This window comes from Coregonus lavaretus, assembly GCF_964263955.1.
Source record: "Coregonus lavaretus genome assembly, chromosome: 9".
Taxonomy (NCBI): Eukaryota; Metazoa; Chordata; class Actinopteri; order Salmoniformes; family Salmonidae; genus Coregonus; species Coregonus lavaretus.
Window position 1 is genome coordinate 9201046 of NC_139996.1, and position 15774 is coordinate 9216819.

A 15774-nucleotide genomic window follows, 5' to 3' on the forward strand; every position below is an offset into this window, starting at 1 on the left:
ATCCACCGGTTGAGAAAAAGTTTGTTCCTTGGTTTTTGAGGGAGGCTGCCAGTTTGAAGAGGGTAGATCTGGGACATTCTCTTGTTTGTTTATTGTAACTACGACCGCTCCATTATCTGATTGTGGTAACGAATCCTGAGTGGAAGGATCAGATACCTGCCGGTTGTTCATCTCTTCAGAACAATCCTACAAAGGTGAGATGAAAATTCGTTAGAATATTGCAATATACATACAACTGTACAAAATAAATGGTAAAATACATTGGAAAATTAAGTGGCTTAATTGTTGGCTATTCACATATTGGATAACATATATACAATTAGGCCTAGTGAATGTGTTTTCTATTTCAATTCTATTATTGCATCTTTGTGGGACTTCCTTGGTTGTGCATTGGTCGACTCTGGATTGGTTATGTATTAATTATTGCAGAAATTCTTTAATTTTACGGCTCATTTACTCTCGGTCATTCAGTGCAGCAGCAGCGGCGGCCCCTCTCTCTGATTGAACAGGCAATAGACAAGCTGTTGAGCCCACTCTCCCCCAGTCCCAGCCCAGCAGGCATTCTCCACGGTAGTAAAACGTGAACACACCAAATAGATAAAACGATTAACCGTGTAGACCCAATAATCGTTATTGTTTTAAAATTGGGATGCATAAAACTTATTTGCCGAAGTAAAAACACACGAACACAGGCACATATGCGTATAAAAATAACTAAGCTAGTGACAATACATTTACATTTACATTTTAGTAATTTAGCAGACGCTCTTATCCAGAGCGACTTACAATAGAAGAGAATCTTGCAAAAAAGAAGAAAAAAGATGCAAGAATAAGATTAGCCAATAAAATGACAGATACAACTGAACAGAAGAAGTAGAGTAAGGAATGTTTCGCTGCCTGGAGAGAGGGAATGAGCAGTAAACAGAAGCGTCATAGTTTCAGCACAATGCATTTCAGCACAATGGACAGCGACAGTGGTTCAACTACAGTTCAGCCTACAGTAGTCCACTCAGTGTTGACTGAATAAGTGCCACTTCTGATTTTTAATCAAATGTAGTCTGAAAGAACTGTAAGTAGCCACAATCATTGTTTAGGCAAGAATTGAGGCTCAATGAATGCAACTCACCATGTTTGTAGTAAATTCCAGGACAGCCGGAAGCTGAGAAGAGAAGTCAGGACTGCAGCGAGATTGAAAGAAAATGCAAATGCAAAGCTCTGTCGGTGGGAGTATCTTTAGCCTACGTCAGAGTATATAGCAAGGTGCCCTTCGAGGAACGTTTTACTGCTAATAGATGTTCAATGAATCTTCAGTTGGAGATTCACAATTCTTCCAGGAACAACAATGCATGCCTACTGCAGTGCGCACGTTTTGTCACTCCTCTTTCGCTTCCAACTCCAATTAATCCACAAAGAAGACACGAGGGTATACATAAAACAATAAAGCCGACATTAATCTTGTTCACATAAAGAGAAATGCGATCTAACCATGGCTTTAAGAGGTTCGTTTGAGGGCAATGACCGCAATAATTTAATCATAATGAAATACAATTATAATTATTCTATAGTTTCCATATTATGATTAGTAAACCTACAATGTCAGAGTGCATGCAGATCTGACAATTTTCTGTTTTCATCAGCACCAATGCCAGGCAGCGATACAGCACATTATAACCATTCAGGAGGAATGAACGCCTCAGCAGCGCGAGGCGAGCTATACATCTGTGCTTGGCAGTGATAAGCTCTTCCACATGATATTAACTGGCCAGTGGCCACTACGGTTTTAATTACTTTGTCAACCAAGAATAATTGTGATTGATTTCTGCACCTCTTTTCGTCTCCCCTTACACCAGACTTTCTTTCTCAGACCGTTCTGTGAAGAAATACATTGTTTAAAAAATAATTTTTATCAAATTTGTATTGAGTAGATTGGACGTATTTGCTATCTGACATCGTGCTTATCATATTTGCTCAAAACAAAGCGGACATTTTTTTTCAGTAAAATATAATAATGACTATTTATTGCATTTAATTAATCAGTATACGCCTATATAACACAATCAGACTTAACGAAAAATAAACGAATTATGGCTGAAATTAATTATCCACACGCCATAATAACCTCATAATCATTAATAATAATTTATTATTTCAGTAAATATATTTGAATGTGTATCTGGAGGTGAGAGTTTCTGTGTGTTATTTCCTAACAGCTTCTGTCCCTTGTGAGGAAATTGTTTATCTATGTGTTGAGGGTGCTTGTAGGGCCAATGAAGCAGAACTAATAGCTTTTAATCCTGAAACAGCTCCCTGCTCCCAACAGCAGAGAAAACCCAATGCTCTGGGTCCAGTTTATGGTGTGTGTTTGAGTTTGTGTGTGTGTGTGTGTTTCAGGGGATAGCCATTTAATGAACTCTGGCATCCCACTAAAGGACTCCTCAAGATGCCATCTCCTAAACAAACTGTTTGCAGCCTAGAGGCAGAAGAGGGGGAAGAGAGAGAGAGAGATAAAGGGAGAGAGGAGGTAGAGAGAGAAAATGAGAGAGAGACAGAGAGAGAGAGAGAGAGAGAGAGAGAAGAGAGAGAGAGAGAGAGAGAGAGAGAGAGAGAGAGAGAGAGAGAGAGAGAGAGAGAGAGAGAGAGAGAGAGAGATGCACACTGCTATCTCTCCCTAGGCAGGGTGAAACAGATACTTATCAGGACCAACCTCAAAAGGTACAGGGAGTAATTCATCATTTTTCCTTTAGTGGTATCATGTGGGAACAGCGTGTGTCTGATACAGGTCAGTAGCATGCCTTAGGAACAGCCAGATAATGGGGTTTTATGGGGTTTAGTGAAGCGTGAGCTCCTCACACTCACCAGAATAAGGCACAGGGATGGTTGGTTTAATTCTCTACTCTAGAATGGGCAGAGCAAGCATAAAGTCCTAACCCTAACCCTAACCCACAGGGATGGTTGGTTTACTTCTGCATAAAATCATAGCTTCATGTCCACAACCCGGCTCAACCCTAAATTTAGCTTCAACCACAACCCTATTCATAGCTACATGTCCACAACCCAGATTAACCATAACCCAAGCTTCATGTCCACACCCCTGCTCAACCATAAACCTAGCCATAACGCTAACCATAACCCTAGCTTCATGTCCACACCCCTGCTCAACCATAAACCTAGCCATAATGCTAACCATAACCCTAGCTTCATGTCCACACCCCTGCTCAACCATAAACCTAGCCATAACGCTAACCATAACCCTAGCTTCATGTCCACACCCCTGCTCAACCATAAACCTAGCCATAATGCTAACCATAACCCTAGCTTCATGTCCACACCCCTGCTCAACCATAAACCTAGCCATAACGCTAACCATAACCCAAGCTTCATGTCCACACCCCTGCTCAACCATAAACCTAGCCATAACGCTAACCATAACCCTAGCTTCATGTCCACACCCCTGCTCAACCATAAACCTAGCCATAACGCTAACCATAACCCAAGCTTCATGTCCACACCCCTGCTCAACCATAAACCTAATCATAACGCTAACCATAACCCTAGCTTCATGTCCACACCCCTGCTCAACCATAAACCTAGCCATAACGCTAACCATAACCCTAGCTTCATGTCCACACCCCTGCTCAACCATAAACCTAGCCATAACGCTAACCATAACCCTAGCTTCATGTCCACACCCCTGCTCAACCATAAACCTAATCATAACGCTAACCATAACCCTAGCTTCATGTCCACACCCCTGCTCAACCATAAACCTAATCATAACGCTAACCATAACCCTAGCTTCATGTCCACACCCCTGCTCAACCATAAACCTAATCATAACGCTAACCATAACCCTAGCTTCATGTCCACACCCCTGCTCAACCATAAACCTAGCCATAACGCTAACCATAACCCTAGCTTCATGTCCACACCCCTGCTCAACCATAAACCTAGCCATAACGCTAACCATAACCCAAGCTTCATGTCCACACCCCTGCTCAACCATAAACCTAGCCATAACGCTAACCATAACCCTAGCTTCATGTCCACACCCCTGCTCAACCATAAACCTAGCCATAACGCTAACCATAACCCTAGCTTCATGTCCACACCCCTGCTCAACCATAAACCTAGCCATAACGCTAACCATAACCCAAGCTTCATGTCCACACCCCTGCTCAACCATAAACCTAGCCATAACGCTAACCATAACCCAAGCTTCATGTCCACACCCCTGCTCAACCATAAACCTAGCCATAACGCTAACCATAACCCTAGCTTCATGTCCACACCCCTGCTCAACCATAAACCTAGCCATAACGCTAACCATAACCCTAGCTTCATGTCCACACCCCTGCTCAACCATAAACCTAGCCATAACGCTAACCATAACCCTAGCTTCATGTCCACACCCCTGCTCAACCATAAACCTAGCCATAACGCTAACCATAACCCTAGCTTCATGTCCACACCCCTGCTCAACCATAAACCTAGCCATAACGCTAACCATAACCCTAGCTTCATGTCCACACCCCTGCTCAACCATAAACCTAGCCATAACGCTAACCATAACCCTAGCTTCATGTCCACACCCCTGCTCAACCATAAACCTAGCCATAACGCTAACCATAACCCTAGCTTCATGTCCACACCCCTGCTCAACCATAAACCTAGCCATAACGCTAACCATAACCCAAGCTTCATGTCCACACCCCTGCTCAACCATAAACCTAGCCATAACGCTAACCATAACCCTAGCTTCATGTCCACACCCCTGCTCAACCATAAACCTAGCCATAACGCTAACCATAACCCTAGCTTCATGTCCACACCCCTGCTCAACCATAAACCTAGCCATAACGCTAACCATAACCCAAGCTTCATGTCCACACCCCTGCTCAACCATAAACCTAGCCATAACGCTAACCATAACCCTAGCTTCATGTCCACACCCCTGCTCAACCATAAACCTAGCCATAACGCTAACCATAACCCTAGCTTCATGTCCACACCCCTGCTCAACCATAAACCTAGCCATAATGCTAACCATAACCCTATCTTCATGTCCACACCCCTGCTCAACCATAAACCTAGCCATAACGCTAACCATAACCCTAGCTTCATGTCCACACCCCTGCTCAACCATAAACCTAGCCATAACGCTAACCATAACCCTATCTTCATGTCCACACCCCTGCTCAACCATAAACCTAGCCATAACGCTAACCATAACCCAAGCTTCATGTCCACACCCCTGCTCAACCATAAACCTAGCCATAACGCTAACCATAACCCAAGCTTCATGTCCACACCCCTGCTCAACCATAAACCTAGCCATAACGCTAACCATAACCCAAGCTTCATGTCCACACCCCTGCTCAACCATAAACATAGCCATAACGCTAACCATAACCCAAGCTTCATGTCCACACCCCTGCTCAACCATAAACCTAGCCATAACGCTAACCATAACCCTAGCTTCATGTCCACACCCCTGCTCAACCATAAACCTAGCCATAACGCTAACCATAACCCAAGCTTCATGTCCACACCCCTGCTCAACCATAAACCTAGCCATAACGCTAACCATAACCCAAGCTTCATGTCCACACCCCTGCTCAACCATAAACCTAGCCATAACGCTAACCATAACCCTAGCTTCATGTCCACACCCCTGCTCAACCATAAACCTAGCCATAACGCTAACCATAACCCTAGCTTCATGTCCACACCCCTGCTCAACCCTAATGTCCGCACCTTTTGTTTTTCATAAACATTTACGTTTTTCAAGGCAATCAAATACAAAATATTTGACAAATGAGGACATGAACATTCCAGCTCCCTTCATCTCTCTGAGCCATTTTCAAATGTTTGTCCCCCAATGATGTGGCTCAGTTGCTGTATTAGGCAGGACATCAAGTCCCCCATCAGTTCCAATCATTCATCAACAGACTAAAAGGCCCATCTCAGCCTGTCTTCTATGCATCTGTCTCTCTAAGTCTAGGCACCTGTAATGGATCTTCACCTCTGACAGTCCTGATTAGGTGAACCAGATTGCTTAATGTCTGTGGACTGGGTGCTGACTGTCTATCAGTGCCCTTTACTAAGCATTCTGCCACACACTCAAACCCTGCAGATGCTAACCAGGGGAAGAAGTGAACACAGATACAGGCCGGCCAATGGATATCATGGGGATTGTCAGTTATTAATGTGAACAAAGAACACATAGCAATTCTGTCATCTGTAAGAAGAAGAAGTGAACCCAACTACGGAGCCAATGGATATTATGGGCTGTGTCAGTTCGCTTTTAATGTGTGGTATCAACAAAAAACAAAATAATTTTCCTCTTTCAGTAATAAACACCTACTGGTTAATACTCAGTAGAGCTGATGAAACAAATAACCCTCTCACAAACCCAGAGACATTTAAGACTTTAGGGCGGTTCATGATGTCATGATTGCCACAGCAGTCAGGCATACGTTGGTAATGGACAGGAGGTGGCTGGTGTGGTGTTTCCAGTCTATATAACTCAGCAGGGCACCTCCACAACATCAGTCCTCCTCATAATGCTATTGACCCCTGTGTGACCCTATGTTCTGCTTCAGTAGGAACCATATTAATCCTGATAGCATTCCATCACTGCCAGTAGCAGGTTTTGTCAACCTTATAGGACAAGCTCTTCTAGACAACACACTTTATTACTGAGAGCTCAGTTTGTGGTGTCCAATTCACAGAACTAGAATGAGATTATATTTATATGGTCCAATCCCCCCCAGAAACACATTTAGTTGCTTATTTGTTTACCAACAACCCCGCAATCTTCTACAAATCTCTCCCTTCCCGTCACCAATGGATGACCTCCCCAGTGGAATCTCCTGTATCAACTCAGCCACAGCGAATACACCCATAGACATACATGTTTATATACATCATTGGAATACACGCTGGAGGTCTATCTGTCCTTGGGCCAGGCAATGGTTTCCTTTATTACCCCCATCAGAGCAATATGGCCTCTGTGCATTGACTGCACGGCCCAGCAGAGTACAGCCCTCATCTGTAATTTAAAATGTAATTTCACAGTCCGCTGCTGCCTCACTTCACCTGTAGCGGAGACATCTGTAGGGAGAATTACATCTGACATTATCTCCCATGATGTAGCCTCCTTGCTACAATGCTGCAGCCACAGCTCAGCTCAAGGACCATTTCCTCCTGTTTTGTTAAGTGTTCTTTTTACTTGATGGTTGGACCACTGGATGACTGTGATTGTGTAGCTGTGTGACTGTGATAGTGACGGTATATGTGACTGTGATAGTGATGGTATAGCTGTGTGACTGTGAGAGTGATGGTGTGTGACTGTGAGAGTGAGCTTCAGACCCACTGACAGGATGAGTGATTACTGTGTACGTACTCAGAGTCTCTAAAGCTCCCAGCAGAGGTAATGAGACCCAGGAGGCATTGGGACTTCATTTATCTTCTATTTGCCCCTCTCCTCACACATACACACAAACCGAGCAAACGGTCTTGCTGAAAACTGGGAGGCAGACACACACGACTAGACTTATTGAGGTTAGTCATCATTGGATAAAAGGTAGCACACTTGAGTTGTACCAACTCATTTGGGCCACTCCCATTGTAGTAAAAGAGAGCGAATACATGAAGGTACTCCTAAAGCTATGTTAACTTCATATTCAAGCATGTAATACAAATGGTAATTGTTATTCTGAATAGAAATAAAAAGACGGATCTGCATACATTTCTATTGAGCTTATAAGGTTGGTAATTTCCTCTAGATCAAATTCTGGTTCCGAGGCGTAACCCATTTTCATCACAAACTACAAATCATTATTTTTTAGTTTCACACTGTATCACGGCTCATTTACAGATGACTGCATGATGCATTGCCACACTTTCAGCTAGTTAAAGACTGAGGCTGTGGTCATTCAGCCAATGTGGTACTATTCATTACATATAAATTGGGCAGAAATATTGTACCTCAGATCAAAAATGTAAAGTAATGTCAGTTTTATGAAAGCTTTGGATATAAAGTCAATCTAGATGATATTTCACCAAAATAATTACTGCAAACGTCACCATGTAGGCTTTGAGTTTAAGTTTAAAAGAGGGCCTTGTTAGAGAGCTGAGAGTCCTCCAGACCACAAGTATGGATGGGAAAAGACATCAGCAGAGGTCTTTCCTCCAGCTATAGAAAAATAACTTGCACACCCATTGGATTACCAGGTGCACGGAGAGAACTGATTTTTCCTATAGACATACAATAACAACAGAACGGTGTAATAGGTCAAGCTAAAAAATAAAGAAAACATGGGTCCATTCATAAGGTATAGAACGTGCCAGTGGCACTCTGGGGTTGCTTTTAATTGAATCTCCCAAATGGCCTTTTCTTTTTTTAACACAGCAGCCAACTGAATACACACATGACCTCTCACTGGGTACTGACTGGGGGATGAAGTGTGTTTGTGCTTTGGTTGGGGTGTGAATAAAATAAAGGCTGTTTCAATGAGCATTGCTTTCACTTCATAGTCTCCGTATTCATCAATCTCTCTGCATTATTCTGTTATCGTGACAGCCAGACTGTGTTACCAGACAGTATAATTACTCACAGCCCTGAGTGTTTTTATTACAGTCACAGCCATGCTTTACAATGTATTACAGGTATCCTTATCTTCTGTCAGTGTTCCAGGCTGCGTATGAAATGGCACCCTATTCCCTATAGACAGCACTCCTTTTGACCACGGCTATGGCCATTTCAGATGCACCCCAGAGACAACAGCCCAGGGAAAAACTGTCACCCCATGACAGGAGTAATTTGCAGGACTGAGGATAATGCTACTCCCAGTGGACCACAGAACACCACTGACATCAGCTGGCACAAGGGGGTAAGACATGGAATTTCACCCGCTACATTCATAACCTCAATTGATCCTTGCCACCCTTTTCCATAAATTAATTTGGCATCATCCTGTGAAGCACCTGATGCCATTTTTATTTCAAAACCGTTGCAAAAGGAACACAGATAGAGAATAAGCTTTGTAGAGGATGTTTCATGCAGGCTGTACAAAAAGGTGCTTTGAAAACAGAAGATAGGAAAGCAAAGACAAAGTAAATACATTTATAAAATCTATTTAAGAAACGCAAGAAATAAGGAATCATCTTTCTCACAGTAGAGGGCGCCCTTGAATTGTTCTGGGAGTGAATGGAAATAAAAATGACAGTAATCTATAGTCGTTTGGTTGTCCCAGCTTAACAGATCTGGAGATCCATCTATATCTGCGGGTGAAACTAAAAGTTTGTGGATGAAGATTGTCCGGATAACTAAGAAATGTGAAAATCCCTGAAAGTGGGAAAATCTAAAACACGCATCTCCACGGTCCTTCCCAATCAGCAGGGTAAGAGTCAGTCCTCCACCCAGGTAGAAGGCAGGCTGGGACAGACTTGGTGGTTTTCAAATTTATAATCATGAATATTCAATTATTTATAAACATATGAATATGTATGTCTATGGTGGTTTTGGGGTTTCTTGGCAGCGTAGACAGGCTGGAACATTGGACAGTTAGGGTTTCTTAGAAGCGTAGACAGGCTGGAACATTGGACAGTTAGGGTTTCTTGGGAGCGAAGGCGGGAGGTAGGACCCGTCGGGAGTTGCTTTTCACCCAGGGGTGGTTGATGACGCCCTGCAGCGGGAGCCGCATAGAGGGACTGTGGCGGAGCAGCTTAGAGATCAGGTCCCGAGCACCATCAGACACCACCTTGGGGAACTGCAGGTCAACCTGAGAGATGGGAGGGAGGTCATTCATCACTGTTTAAAGCTGTGCCTTGGTTGAATATCTAGCTACTACATGTATGCCTATTCCATTTAATTAACAGATGTCAGTCAGAAATCACAATGGAACTACTCAAGCGATTACACTTGAATTAGGGATAATATTACTACTGGATACACAAGTAATTGATGATAAAAAAATGCAAACCTTTGTGATGCGCTTGTACGTGTCGGAGTGGCTGGCAGTTTCAAACGGGGGGTTTCCAACAAGGCACTCATAGCAGAGCACCCCGATGGACCACAGGTCCACCTTCTCATCGTGGATCTTCCCCTCAATCATCTCTGGGGGCAGGTAGTCCAGTGTTCCACACATTGTACGGCGCCTAGAGGGGGTAAGACAGCAACTAGATTGGTGACAGGGTTTTTAACGGCAACATACCTACAAATAGACAGTCAAGATGAAGAGGAAGGGAAAACACCGTGAATTCGTGACCTTCAGGAGATCCGTTTGAGCAAGGCAGGGTACAGAATCTCTAATCTTGTTCACATAAACAAGTCGTTATTTGGGATGCAACAAGGTGATTTGTAGATCTGTGATTCTGTACAATCTGATGGTAAATGTAGTCAATCTCAAACATACAAATTGACTTCACAGTATTTATTTGTGAAGCAAACATATGAGGCTGTAGAGGGTTCAGTTCAGGGTTCGCTCACCTTAGGGATGGTGCATGGACAGACCAGCCGAAGTCTGCTATCTTCAGCTCCCCACGGAGCCCCAGCAACAGGTTCTCAGGCTTGATGTCCCGGTGTATCACCTTCTTCTCATGGCAATACTGCAGCGCATCAGCCAACTCCTCCATGTACTAACAAAGGACATACAGATACTAGATATGACAAATTTGCACAATGGAATTCAAATGCAAAGAAAGTAAAGGCAACTTAAATCTCAATGCCAAAACGTAGCTACCATTATCAGACCAAATTATTTATATTAGCGGCTATCTAACAACCAAATGTTATGATTGGAGATCATGGGTAAAAGAAGCAAAGGATTCTGATTATTCAGAATAGATTAATCAGCTTGTCTATACAACAATAAAATGCCAACTTCTCTTACCGTAGCAGTGCGCTGGTCATCGAAGCGACCACATTTCTGCAGCTCTTTGTACATCTCACCCCGGGGGGCGTACTCCAGGATCAGGAAGACCCTGGTGCGGTCATGGAAGTAGTTGTAAAAGCGCAGGATGTTGGGGTGTCTAAAGGAACGGGAGGGAGGAATGATTGATTTAAATCTCCTACCTTCCCCAATCTGAGAAAAGAATGCACCCTGAATTATAAAGTGAATACTGGTCAGTTTCAAACGCCAGCTGAAATCCGCTCACTGAAGTATATTTCATGATGTTGGTGTTAACCAGCAAGTCAAATCATTTCCCGCAGAGAAATCATAATATTAAGGCAACGTCAACCAATACCCCCCCCCCCTAGGCTAGGCTAGATTCTAAAAGTTGAGGAAAAGTCCAAATCAGGGTACTACTGACCTAAGATGGGACTGAATCTCAATCTCTCTTCGGAGCTGGTGCTCCACACCTTCCTTCTCCATCTGAGACTTGAAGAGCACTTTCAGCGCCACAATGAACTTCAGCTTCTTATCCCGCGCAAGGTACACATTCCCAAACTTGCCCTTGCCCAGGGGCCGCCCGATGTCAAAGTCGTTGATGGTGAATTTCCTGATGAGGAGAGACGTAGGAGGTTGTAAAACCACACATTCATGACACATCTAGTTGATAAACCCTAGAAATGTTAACGCCATTGACCCTTTTTCTTAAACAAATTCTAAATGCACAACGTCAGGGTCAAGTGACGATATTACTGGACAGAATACTTACTTTGCTTGAGCTGCACTGGATGAAGATGTCGCAGGCTCTCTCCCAGGACCTGTAGTGAGATCATGGGGATTCAGAATTGAGCAAAAAACATTTGGTATATTGTTTACACCATTAAAGTGGTGTGATGTACCATTTGAAAGTGTATAGAAACACCACAGGCAGAATGGTAGCTATAGAAACGTACCTGTAATTGCGTTTTTGTCTGTAGCCTCTGGGGCAGAGGGCATTTGAACTCTCTGAGGACCCACAGAAGCCATTGAAGTTGCCATCTATCAGGTAGAAAAACATCCTGGATCAAACCTAATTGCCTCCATGTCCCCAGTACTGGTTCAAAGTTATGAAATCAAAAATGGTACCAAGCTAGATAGACAGCCAAATGGGCAACTTTCTTTTATGGGCACCTAGCTAGCTAGGAATGGAGTAGATGCCATCTACTAGATGGGTTTCTCAACTCCATGATGTACATATCAGAGGAGTTGGGTTGCGACGACTGTGGGCGGAGTGTACCTCTGACTACATCGAGTTGCTGTCAGTCGATACGAGGAAACAGTTGGTGGTTGTATTTGATTAACGCTTTATTATAAAGTACGGATTTCAGCAAACAAAAAAGCTACTGAGGACAAACATTAGGTACACGGTAAGGGTTGTACTTTTTTTTTTACAATTTACATTTTAGAAGTATCGACCGACAGCGACTCGATGTAGTCGGAGATACAGGGTTGTCACTAGTTACCACAAAGTCATAATTATGGCTAAACCTCGACTTATTCTACAATGTCTCTTCTTAAACATTTCAAAATTGTCATGAAAAGTAGATGTCCTAACCGACTTGCCAAAACTATAGTTTGTTAACTAGAAATTTGTGGAGTGGTTGAAAAACGAGTTTTAATGACTTCAACTGTATGTTTGTGTGTGTTGATGTTAGGGTGGTGCTGGAGATGATGTATATGGAGTTCAACAATTTTGAAATGTCCCTTTAAGAAGAGACACACACAATAACAATCATTCTCAAACCTGACTCAGTTACACCAGCTCTGTCAGGAGGAATGGGCCAAAAGTCACCCAACTTATTGTGGGAAGCTTGTGGAAGGCTACCCGAAATGTTTGACCCAAGTTAAACAATTAAAAGGCAATGCTACCAAATACTAATTGAGTGTATCTAAACTTCTGACCCACTGGGAATGTGATGAAAGAAATAAAATCTGAAATAAATCATTCTCTCTACTATTATTCTGACATTTCACATTCTTAAAATAAAGTGGTGATCCTAACTGACCTAAGACAGGGAATTTTTTTACTAGGATTAAATGTCAGGAATTGTGAAAATCTGAGTTTAGATGTATTTGGCTAAGGTGTATGTAAACTTCCGACTTCAACTGTATGTGGACACCCCTTCAAATGAGTGGATTCGGCTATTTCAGCCACACACGTTGCTGACAGGTGTATAAAAACGAGAACACAGCCATGCAATCTCCATAGACAAACACTGGCAGTAGAATGGCCTTACTGAAGAGCTCAGTGACGTTCAACATGGCACTGTCATAGGATGCCACCTTTCCAACAAGTCAGTTCATCAAATTTCTGCTAGAGCTGCCCTGGTCAACTGTAAGTGCTGTTATTGTGAAGTGGAAATGTCTAGGAGCAACAATGGCTCAGCCACGAAGTGGTAGGCCACACAAGCTCACAGAACAGGACCGCCTAGTACTGAAGCGCGTAAAAATCGTCTAACACTCACTACCGAGTTCCAAACTGCCTCTGGCAGCAACGTCAGAACAAGAACGGTTCATCTGGAGCTTCATGAAATGGGTTTCCATAGCCGAGCAGCCGCACACAAGCCTATGATCACCATGCGCAATGCCAAGCATCGGCTGGAGTGGTGTAAAGCTCGCCACCATTGGACATTGGAGCAGTGGAATCATGCTTCACCATCTGGCAGTCCGACGGATGATTCTGGGTTTGGTGGATGCCAGGAGAACGCAACCTGCCCCAATGCATAGTGCCAACTGTAAAGTTTGGTGTAGGGGGAATAATGGTCTGTTGTTCCTGGTTCGGGTTAGGCCCCTTAGTTCCAGTGAAGGGAAATCTTAACGCTACAGCATACAGTGACATTCTAGACGATTCTGTGCTTCCAACTTTGTGGCAACAGTTTGTTTCAGCATGACAATGCCCCCGTGCACAAAGCGAGGTCCATACAGAAATGGTTTGTCGAGATCGGCGTGGAAGAACTTGACTGGCCTGCACATAGCCCTGACCTCAACCCCATCGAACACCTTTGGGATGAATTGGAACACTGACTGCAAGCCAGGCTTAATCGCCCAACATCAGTGCCCGACCTCACTAATGCTCGTAGCTGAATGGAAGCAAGTCCCCGCAACAATGTTCCAACATCTAGTGGAAAGCCTTCCCCAGAAGAGCAGAGGCTGTTATAGCAGCAAAGCGGAGACCAACTCCCATATGAATACCCATGATTTTGGAATGATGTTCGACGAGCAGGTGTCCACATACGCTACAAAAACCAAAAGTATGTTGATGTTGGGGTGGTGTTAGAGATGAATATGACGCTGAAAAGTTTTGAAATTTGATTTTAAACCTAACCACACTGCTAACCTTATGCCGAACCCTGCCCTAGCTTGTGGGTTAGAGATCTAACGCCCAGGAAGCGCCGATTCAAACTCCCAACATTAGACAGCTCTGCAAGCATTTTCATGTCAAAATAAGTTAGTTACTCACCAAATAATAAGGTCTGTGGTAAACACAGGCTTAGGTGATCTTATACATTTTATTCTATGAGAATCTTCAACAGAAGCATTTATATACACTTTTCATGTTAACTGACTGATATCTCATAGAACAAAACATATAAGATCTCCTAAGCCTGTGTTAACCTCAGACCTTATTTTCTGCATTTATCCCAAAACCCTATTCTTTCCCCATAGGGATAGCTGAACGAAACAGACCAAGATGCCCATTTACAGGTTTTAGGACAAGCTGGGGCGCTCCGAGTGATTTACATTGGAGGTGCCGGTAGCTTGTACATTTTTATTTAGACCTTTTCTGGAAGTACACTGAACAAAAATAAACACAACATGTAAAGTGTTGGTCCCATGTTTTACGAACTGAAATAAAAGATTAGACATTTTCCTTACACACAAAAAGCGTATTTCTATAAAACTTTGTGCACAAATGTGTTTACACACGTTAGTGAGCATTTCTCCTTTGCCAAGGTAATCCATTCACTTGACAGGTGTGGCATATCAAGAAGTTGATTAAACAGCACGATCATTACACAGCTGTGCCTTGTCCTGGGGACAATAAAAGGCCACTCTAAAATGTACATTTTTGTCATTTAGCAGACGCTCTTATCCAGAGCGACTTACAGTTAGTGAGTGCATATTTTTTTAATAATGTGCAGTTGTCTCACAACACAATGCCACAGATGTCTCAAGTTGAGGGAGCATGCAATTGGCATGCTGACAGCAGGAATGTCCACCAGAGTTGCCAGAGGATTAAAATGTTCATTTTCCACCATAAGCAAGTTCACATCTTGACTGACTGTGGTAACTAGTGACACCCGTAGTCCACACGCTCGTCTTCACTCAACTCCATTGATGTGATGTAACTTCACCGTGGAGTTGAGAAAAACTCGACTAGGACAGGAGGGAATTATAAAGAGAAAAGGGACGAGTGTGGCGAAACCTACCGGTCTTTGTAGGCCTTTAGGATCACAATTCTCCTTATTCTGCAAAGAGATTTAATAGTTTAACAAGCTAAACTGGCTAACGTCACCATTGGCACTGCTCAGAAGTTGACGTTAGCCATAGATAATATTTGTGTTAGCTGCCTTAGCTAACTAGCTAGCAACTTTGCTAACGTTAGCTAGCCAAAGCCATTTTTCAAACAAAGTTAACGCTAGCTATTAGCTACAGTGTTAGTTAGCTAGAGACATCAGTAATGTAGGACGAAACTTGACTAATTTAATTAACAATTAAACTCTTACCTGCATCATACTAACGTATTTAGCTATATGTGACGTACAATAACTTTAAAATCAAACGGCACCCTATTATTTGCGCTTCGACCGCCAATCTTTCGAAGCCACTGTTGTTGTGT

General features: G+C 43.1%; 1 protein-coding gene across 1 annotated transcript; it reads right to left on the minus strand.

Moving 5' to 3' along the window:
• Positions 1-8957: 8957 nt before the first annotated feature.
• On the minus strand, positions 8958-15774 carry LOC311134733 (aurora kinase B-like). Its single transcript, XM_084168506.1, has 9 exons — positions 15662-15774; positions 15365-15403; positions 11849-11933; positions 11665-11713; positions 11317-11505; positions 10896-11034; positions 10493-10641; positions 9987-10161; positions 8958-9785 (listed from the first exon to the last, which is right to left on the minus strand). The coding sequence occupies exons 1-9, from the start codon at positions 15668-15670 to the stop codon at positions 9612-9614; spliced, it is 1008 nt and encodes a 335-aa protein (XP_084024632.1). The 5' UTR covers positions 15671-15774; the 3' UTR covers positions 8958-9611.

Coding starts and splice junctions, on each gene's coding strand:
- LOC311134733 (XM_084168506.1), bottom strand. Junction 11,714..11,848: donor AGACAAAAACGCAATTACAG/GTACGTTTCTAT, acceptor ATCTCACTACAG/GTCCTGGGAGAGAGCCTGCG. Junction 11,035..11,316: donor GAGATTCAGTCCCATCTTAG/GTCAGTAGTACC, acceptor CCGTTCCTTTAG/ACACCCCAACATCCTGCGCT.